This window comes from Gavialis gangeticus, unplaced genomic scaffold (assembly GCF_001723915.1).
Source record: "Gavialis gangeticus isolate Ggan-Ray unplaced genomic scaffold, GavGan_comp1, whole genome shotgun sequence".
NCBI classification, from domain to species: Eukaryota; Metazoa; Chordata; order Crocodylia; family Gavialidae; genus Gavialis; species Gavialis gangeticus.
This window is the reverse complement of record NW_017729022.1, coordinates 182388606-182398193: the sequence shown is the minus strand read 5'-3', so window position 1 is coordinate 182398193 and position 9588 is coordinate 182388606. Positions and strand designations below refer to the sequence as shown.

At 42.1% G+C, this 9588-nt stretch overlaps 1 protein-coding gene across 1 annotated transcript; it reads right to left on the bottom strand.

Moving 5' to 3' along the window:
• Positions 1-1583: 1583 nt before the first annotated feature.
• On the bottom strand, positions 1584-9061 carry TMEM17 (transmembrane protein 17). The gene is made up of 4 exons (XM_019516612.1): positions 8834-9061; positions 4614-4717; positions 4130-4243; positions 1584-2254 (listed from the first exon to the last, which is right to left on the bottom strand). The coding sequence occupies exons 1-4, from the start codon at positions 8940-8942 to the stop codon at positions 1901-1903; spliced, it is 681 nt and encodes a 226-aa protein (XP_019372157.1). The 5' UTR covers positions 8943-9061; the 3' UTR covers positions 1584-1900.
• Positions 9062-9588: the final 527 nt, after the last annotated feature.

The window sequence follows — 9588 nt, the reverse complement described above, 5'->3', positions numbered from 1 at the left end:
AGTATCTCCTTGTATGTCTGAGATCCAGCTTTCTAGTCAAAGTGACTAGAGTGCATTTTTCTCTAGGTTAAAGTCATATTGTACATTATCATCAGGGATCCTGGTTTTCTCTGATAAAAAACCCCCCAATTTTCAGATTCAAAAAAGTAACCCAAAATCCACATTTTTCCATGATCAAAATGAAGCACCACTATCTATATGTATATATCTGTATATCAAAATGGAACACCACTATATATATGAAATACAGCAGTAGTATTATAGCCAAAGCTCCATATATTCCACAACTTGGCAGGCATGTAATTTGTTGGGAAATTATATCCAGTGTCAGTATCTCTCTCTCTTTCTATATAGTGGTGTTTCATTTTGATGATGGAAAAATGTGGATTTTGAGTTGATTTTTTAATCCGAAAATTGGTGATTTTTTTTAAATCAGAGAAAACCAGGATCCCTCATTACCAGTACTGGAATATTTAAATGGATATCCCTGTCACTGGGGGCTGCTGTGATTTCCTCAACATTTTTTTTTTTTAAATTAGGGCAGAAAGGTCTTGGGAAAAAATTGAATATAAGTTCTGGATGCCCTCTGGCTTTTTTTGTAATTAAATCTTTCTGCTGATAATGATTTTACCATGAGACCTGTTACTTATGAGGCCCAAATAGAAAGAATGGCACCCTAGTACTCTTAGCTTCTTACCTTTCAGGAATGTCCCAATTCGAGAATGCTGTAATTAAAGCTTTTTACATGCAGACTAGGCTTCCACCTTCAGAATTTCCAGGCAACCTCTTAGTTCTGATAATGTTTGTCCCTAGTTCAGTTTTTCTAGTATAGCATTATGCTTCAGTAGGGCCACAAGGCACAGTAGCTTTTGTTTCACTTGTTTTCCCTGCAGCCAGTTTCTGGCTAAGTAATGTAGTCTTCCAAGCCAGTGACTCCCTTCTTTACCACTAAAATCTCGGATTTAAGAACATCTCATGGGCTTAAACTCAAGAGATCAGATCTTTGGTATCCATATTGGTATCCAGTTAATTTCTTGTGCCCTTTGTTCCTGTCTGGCATGTTTTCAGTTGGAGTTGGAGGCCTTCCTAACCTAAGCTGAATCTAAAATACTCTTAGCAGAGTCAGCCTATGGACAAACTGTGCAGGTGCAAAATTGAAGGGCAGCATTTCTAGAGTATTGGTGGCTAGCTATTTGAATGTAGGGCAAGAGACAGAAAGATTAATTTTACTCAGGGCAGTGAAATAGCTGGGGCTGGCCTTCTTTCCTGTTGAGCATTTTTAACTGTATTTTTTTCTTCTAACTTTCTGCTTTGTTTCTAGGAATGTTGAATAAGTTTAGTGAAGAGGGGTTGCTGAAAGCATACTCTTTTTCTGTCCTTTCTGGGTTTGTGCCAGATGTATAGGGGACCTGCCCCAGTGGAGGGTTATTAATAAGGAGAGCATGCCAGCTACATGCAGAGCTGTAGCAATGAAATAACTGATGCAGTTTTCAATGGCTGTCTCCCCTTTGTGCTGCCCCCTGCCTCCTGTGGTGGTCCTACACTCCCAAGCACTCTGGATTATACCACCATGCGGACATAAATAAAAACACTTTTGTGAATTTATTGTAAACAAAACATTTCATTGCAAAATGGTCATGAAAATAGAAATCTTTTGTATACAAGTAAAAGAAATTTCATACTTGCTAAAGTATAAAGTATAAAATCTACAAACTCCATATGACATGCATGCAAATTGAAGTCCACTGTGTAACTGATCACAAAGAATGGAGTTCATATCTCCTGGGTTAAATACTGCCTGCTGCATAAGAGCTACTTTTAATGTCTGGTGAGCAAGAAGGCTGAAGTTAATCCAAAGCAGCAAGGGACACTCATTCCCAGACTCTACCCTGGTAGCTTGTCAAGCCTTAAGCGCAGAACCCCAGTCAATGGTTGTTGGACGAGCTGCTTCCAAGTGTGATCCAGCCACCCAGGGAGCCTGTACTCTCTTCTTCTCCCAGGCTGGATAATCAGGTGCAGAATGTCTGTCCAGCTGGTCAAATTCATGAAGGTGAAAGCGAGTTGCCAATTGGCTAACCATTCTTTTCAAGGCAAGAAAAGCTGCAATGACCTGAAAGGTGAGGAAGAAGGCAAAGATGATGTGGACTGCACGCTCCAGTGGCTGGATCTTCAGACCCTCATTAAAGAGCAAGAAGAGAATTAGGGGAAACTGAAGGAGAAGACTCAAGAGCCAGAAACCAGCCAGCTCAGGGACCTACAACAGACAAACATAACAGGAAATGTTAATAATTATAAAAGCTGGCAGGTTTTATAATTCAAGCATTGTGTTATACTATTAAAAAGGATTTTTCTAAATCTTTTGCTATAAAGTTAATTTTTCATCTCCCTAAAGCCTACATATGCTGTGGGATCACTAAGAAATGGGGCTGTTTGGAAATATTCTATCAAAACTGTTTTTCCATAGAAAAATGGGTTTTAGATTCTATAAACCTTTTGGGAAAGTGCCTTTTTGTGGAAAAAGTTTGCTTGACAAGAACCAGAATGCCTGAAACACCACATTTTTGCTTTCAATACGGCATTACAGTACGGTGGTACATTGTAGTCTGATTGTTCTGTTGGCATTCTCTACTGTGTGGACTCCTCTCCCATAGTACACTTGTGGCCATGACTTTAATATACACGATACTAAAATATGTCACGTATCAGGTAGTGTGAGCCCAGCTTATGAAGAAAAATGGGAGCATAAGATAACTGGAACTGCAATTAATATGAAGCAGCATGGCATCATTTTAGTGTCAGAAAATTTGTGGTTTTTCAGGTTTTTTTGTTGACAAATCACAAGCAGGGCGCAATCCCATTGCTGACCAGCTCTACTAAGAATAGAACACAGATACCCAAGGTTGTAATGATGAACTGATGTTTCAGTACAGTGGCACAAGGATTCTTGTTGCAGGGAGTGTTTAGAACAAGATCGTGGGCTTCTCATGTTTTCTTTTCACCAATACAACTGGCTCTGCAGGGAAGCCCTAGACTTGCTGATGCATCTATGGGTTTCAAAACAGCCTGGTAACAGAAGAAACCAAGTGACATTTGATTGCTGGTCTTTTCACTCTGTTACTAGACTTCCAAACAAGTATGCCCTTTTTGTCACACAATGATGTGAAAAAAGTGGACATGAACAGGAACGTGAAGGAATCTGTGACCTCCTTCTGCCTATAAAATGGCTTCACCAGCAGTTAAGCCAGCTCAGTTGCTGGCCACCAGTAGCATAACTAAGGGTGGTGAACACAGATCTGATCTCTGAGAGGCACCAGCCCTCAATAACTGATTTTAGAGGGGGTGCCCATGCAGTGGCAGCAACAGCTGATGTGTGGGGAACCCTGTGACAACAGCAGCATTACTGCTTTGTGTGCGGGAAGATGAGACTCTGGAGTGCTGGGCACCTCTTTCACCTCCTGGGCAGGGGGAGAAAAAATTTAGTTACACCTCTGCTGGATACTTTATTGAGGTGTGCTGGAACAGTGTGATGCTGGTGTGAACAGCATTATTCTCAGCCATTTCATTTTATCAATGTAATTAAGGAAATGGTAAGATCTGGAACAGTCAGGGTGATCTTCCAGTATTCTGAGGAGAGGTAAGAAGGGAATTAAAAGTATAAAGGAGTAAGCAACAACAAAAATAACCTAGTTACTGGAAAGAGAGAGATCTGTACCACAGTATAGTGGCAATATGCTAGTTGGAATCATGATCTAGCCAGTTCCAAAGGAATCATGCTCTGCTCTACAGAGTACCTCCATAATTCTGAATGCAAACCCGTGCATCATGACTGCAGCGTTAATGGCTTTTAGAAACTTGTATGCAGACGGAGAGAAGGGTTTTAGTCATGTGGAGTTTCATGTAGGAGAGGTTTTGAGAAGAGAGGGGAGGCAGAGAGAAGGGTCCTCAGAAGAACGAACAAAACAAGGGGGTGATTTAAGGAGTTGAATGGAAAATGCAATAAACTTTTAATTCAACTGGAAGCATTTTTGCCTGGGTATTGAACCTACATTGAAAACTTACCTGTTAGTAAGTCTTTTTAACAGTCAATGCAATCCTGAATTAACTGCTCTGGGAGATGATGGGGACCTACCTTCTCTTGCAGATTGCCTATGTATCCCAGATACAGTCGGATGGCCTCAATTAGAGAGGCAAGGATGATTATTGTGACCAGGATGAACTTGTAGTAATCTGGCAAGACTGAGTACTAGAGAGAGGGAAAAAGAATAAGAACTTTGTGAGAACAGAACTATGCCTAGTTTATACAACTCCTACAGCAGCCAGTATATTGTGTATGAGATCTGTGCAACACTGGCAATGTTTCTGGCATCTGACAGGCAGTAGCCCCTGCTGTTCAGTCAGCTCTCTATCAAACTCGCTATTAACTCTGTCGAGACCTATTCCTCCTCATACCCCAATACTTATACACTCCTCCTTGAGATCCTTTAATCTATTAACTTTCCACATCTGGATTAGAATTATTGACTGGAAGAGGTAATTTTTTAAGATGGGACAAAGAAATAAGACTGACAAAAGAAAATTGCACCCTTCAACTTTCATTCTATCTAAAGACTCACCTTCAGCTGAAGCATGACAACACTGCTCACCCACCAGAATGGGAAAAAGTAGAGGTTGAAATAGAGGGACATCTGCAACGGCAAACTTGAAACTATTTCATTATCTGGAGAGAAAAGGGAGCTTTCATCATCCTGTTTGTCATACATTCTCTTTCCAAATACAGTGGAGAAAGACACAACTACCTCAAAAAGAGTAACTTTCAATCAATATGTTAATGACTGATTTTCAAACTTGGACAAATGAGTATCAAGTGTTAAATTGTCCAAAGTTTGCCTAAAACTGTGGGGCCAAATAAATTTGACTCCCCTATGCTAAATCATTGCCTGTAACAGGATATCAAAGATGCCTGCAGAGCCCTATCATCCAGGTTGCCGTGCTGCCCAGAACTTGGACTGGATCCACACACCACATGAAGCATTCCCCACACACTGGATCCAGCTGGGCCAGTCTATGGAGCTGATCTCACCCTGTGCCACTCATCTGGCCTGTGGGGCCAGATAAGTTTGATACTCCTGTCCTACAGCATTCTACAAAATCTATCATAAATTGCAGCTTTTCACTACTCAGTAGATAGTATAATTTTGATGCCTAATGAAAGAGGACTGAGAAGCATCATCTAGTAACTCTTCAGTAGTCTCTGTAAACTGAGCTGATGGGCTCAGCCCAAGTCTTACTGGATAGATATATTGCAAGAACCACAAGTGATTCCTCCTGTTGACAGTTCAGCAAAACAACTCACAATTAGCTAAGCACAAAATTAGATTATGCTTATATTCATTACTGATCCCCAGAGGCCAGGATCTCTAGCCCTGCATGTTGGTAGGGAAACTTGTACTGTTTGTTCACAATGCCATTAATGCTTCTTGAATCTGACAGGCAGTAGCCCCTACTTTTTAAAAACAGCTACCCACCAAACCAGCTGTTAACTCTGTCATGACCTCAATCCGCCCTCATGACGGATCACTGGCCTTTAGCCATGTCAATCAAATGTAATTTGTGCATAGTTGGTTTTGGGGGAGGGAGGTTGTTTTTAAACAAGCTACCTAACTGGAATGTCCATCAAACAAAATGGAATTGAAAACCAAACACTGTAGTGAGGACGAAGTTAGTTGATAAAACCTGAAAAACCAGAACTCTTGAGCCCTGTGATAATATGCAGATAGTAGAGTTCCACAACACTTCAAATTCATCCACAGGTTCAAAAGATTAGACTTGGTATTAAAAAAAGTTCTATATTTAAAAAAGAACACAAGAGAACAGTTTTGCCTTTAATTAGACAAGCTTATTCGCATTACCTCATATTTAGTATGATATTAATAAATACCTGAATGAATTACTAACGATCTGTTTCTCCTACGTCCCAAAGAACAGCTCAGAAGAATTGGCACTTGCTACTATTTGTGGGCAGGTGCCAAGTTCTTATGATCTCATTTCCATTTCCTGTTAAACATCTCCTTGTTTCCACAGGTGCAACCCAAAAGTTCTGTATCTTTTTTTTTCTTTTAAGGCTTGTGTCCTGATATGTCACAACACTATATCATTGAACCTATCTTCAAGTACTGGTTAGTTTCTCTTTGACTTCTAGTCTCCTACAAGTCCTTGCTCTACCTCAGCAAGCATCATCATTGTTTCCAGTTCAGCCTCATGCAGTCATGGTACCTTCAATTCCCAGACATATCCCAGAAATCTTTTTGTCAGATGCTGAAGTATTCGTGATAATTAATTAGCTAGGTGGAAGGGCAGGAGAATATAGTAAAGTAACTGGGACAAGGCTTTAAGGTAATAGTGTAAAGAGGAGACTGTCTACACTAAAAACGGAACGTGCAAGATGACTGACATATGTTTAATAATCCAACATTTTTATGTATCAAAAACTAGTAGAAATGGGAGATGACCTATAGACACTCCAAAACATTTTCATTACTTAGCTATAACTTGCTTTCTTAGTTGCAACCTGTCCTGATGAATGCAGGACAGTTCATTTTCAGATATTAGAAAAGGAACTGCTTTTAGAGGGCCGTTCAGAACTGGAGCAACATATCAGTTGATATCGGCAGCTTACCCTTCAACGGATAAGTAACTTCTAATTACAAGGAGGCACTTTAAACTGTTGCAAGTTATTTATGGATAATGGTAATGCTTTTGATTAATGACAGAGGCCAAGATTTTTAATTTTCTGTGTCACCATCTTGTGATGCTATGCTACACTGGGTTGTTCTAAGTATTATTCCAATGGGTACATTTCTGAAATACCTGTCCTAATATTTCAATATTAGGCCAAATTCTAATACTTGGATTAGGATTTAAGATTGAGTTTCAGGTAAATAGTTGACAAAAGTAGCCAAAAATGTCACCTTCTTCCTCCCCCCTTGAACTAATTTAATTGCTGCTTACTGTACAGCATAGTAGGACACACTGGAGTAAGATACTGGGTGTGTTTGTTTATCTTATTCCTTGTATTACAAACAGCAAAGTATTTCTTCATTTGTCATTTTTTACGTAAAAAAAAATCCTATTTGATACTAAAGGTTGTGGAGAATTGGAAGGTATTGAACCAGGCTTTATAAAGTATGCTGCTTGCTATTATAAAGAGGGGACTCAGAGAATTTAAGCACTGAAATGGGTAAATCCCATGCCCATGACAGCCTGTGTTATTTTAGCACCTGAAAACCCCCAAGTTGCAGGGACAGAAGAGGTTCAGGGGGTTCAGAAATGGAACAGTGCTGTTTACTGAAGGGGATGAGCCCATACTACTAGTTCAATTACCTCTGGTACTTTTTCTACAGTCCTGGGAGCCCTGGAGCCAGGCTGTTTTGGTATTAAAAAAAAATTAAAAAGACAGGCAGAAGGCAGGGTAGGTATGTACCTTACAGACTAAATAACTAAGATTTTATATGTGTGTGTATATATCTATACAGAGAGAGAACAAGCTTTCTTGAAGTCCACCCCACTTTAGCAGATGCTGTGAAAAGAGGAGCCTAGACCAACAGTTCCCAAACTCTGACAAATTGTGCACCACCAATTTAAAACAATACAACCTTAAGCACCACCAGCAAATTTTTCAGTTCAACCTTAAATATCACCACAAATTTGTCATATAAAATAATAATAATACATTTGTTCATGCATACCACTGCCAGGGTGTCTGCATACCACTGGTGGTACGTGTACTACAGATTCGGAACTGCTGGCCTAGACCTTTCACTGCCACTGATGAAGAGAGCTTGAGTTCAGGAAAGTTAGGGGTGTGAACGTACACCTGTGCGTGTGTGCCTGTTTGCATGTGTGTAAATACGCCCACACGCCCACCCATGTGTACCTCTATCCAATTCAGAATTTGTGGTAGGGATGATATCTTTTATTAAACCAACTAGATTTTTGGAAAAAAAAAAAAGGCTTCACAGATTTCATAGACATTAGGTCTGAAAGGGACCTTGGGAGATAACTGAGTCCAGCCCCCTGCCCCTGTGGTAGGAAGTCAGCTGCGGTCAAAGGATCCCTCACTTGCAAGCTTTCTTTAATTGCAATTAAAGACCTTTTTCTTTTTTGCAAAAATCTAGTTGGTCTAATAACAGATGTCACCTTTACCACGAGTTCTGATTCCTTTTGCCTCATGTTGCTACAACCTGGGTATCTAATTCAGTGGTCTACAAAGTGGGGTGCACAAGACAATCCATTGGGGTGCGGGAAGAAAATATTAGAACTTCTATTTATATTTATATAAATATACATATACTGGGGGTACGTGCTCAAAATTTTTTTACTGATAAGGGTGCACGATCAAAAAAGTTTGGAGACCACTGATCTAATTCATTAAGAGAAAAGCCAGCCTTGGGCCTTGGCAGGACCGGCTTACAGGCAAAGGCGGTGCAGCTCACCCGGGACCACTGTGCATACGCCCACCGTGCCTGGCGCGGCTCTTCTGTCGGCCTAGGCCGTTCCGGCCCCGCCTCCTGCGCCCCGCCCCCCTCATGTGACGGCGCCGCTGTTCGCTGCCGCAGGCGTTGAACCGCCGGGGGGACTGCTCACTCGCAGGTTGGGAGGGAGGCTCTCTCCTCCGCCTGCGAGTGAGTGAATTAGTGCAGGAGTGGCTGCGCCGTTGGTTCTATGAGCAAGCGGACAGGAGGCATCTGGGCCGCCATTTTGGTTCCTGGCAGCGACCCGTGAGGGTGCCGCCACCGCCGCCATCTTTGCCGTTGGCACAGGAGCCAGGCCTTACCCGGGCTGCAGCCGCCGTCGGGGTACTCCGGGCCGGTGCGGTTGCTGTCGCTGAATACAGTCCGGCTGAAGTTGCTGAGCCGCCTCCGGACTGGCTCCGGCAGGGCCATGTCTGACCGGGAGCGTCTAGGCCGCCGACGTCCCGGTTGCTATGGGAACCATGAAAGCGAGGCGGAACGGGCGCCCCGCCCCCATTGCATAGCCCAGTCAGCGCTTAGGCTCCTCCTGAGCGTCTGGACGGCCCGCGCATGCGTGGTCGCTTTATCTAGTTTCAGAGACACGTTTTGTCTGCTGGCGCTCACGGGGGATGTGGCTGCAGGCGGGTTGTGTCTCGACTTGGGATGGGGCTCCCTCCTGGCCTCCATTTAGGGCTGTGTTGCCAAGTGAGCATAGTTGTAGGAGAATTGCAACCCTTGTACGATGTACAATCATAGTAAAATTGTTCAAAATGTAGGACACACAAAAAACTAGAACTGTTGGTTCCAAAATGATACCTTTTATCAGACCAACTGGAAAACGGCAAGAATGTTGTCCTTTTCTGCAAGCTTTCGGGATCAAAGTCTCTTTGTCAGGCTCTGGGGAAAATGTAGATGGTACAAGATGGTAAAAAGTCTCCATAGGTAGGAAGTAAACTTCACTTTTGTACAAGTAGGATGATTTTGGATGATTTCTGAGTTTTTGCATGACTTTGAGGCAGCGCATTGATGCTACATATGCAAAACCCAAGTCACTCTCAGGGACTCTTCGCTGACGTCT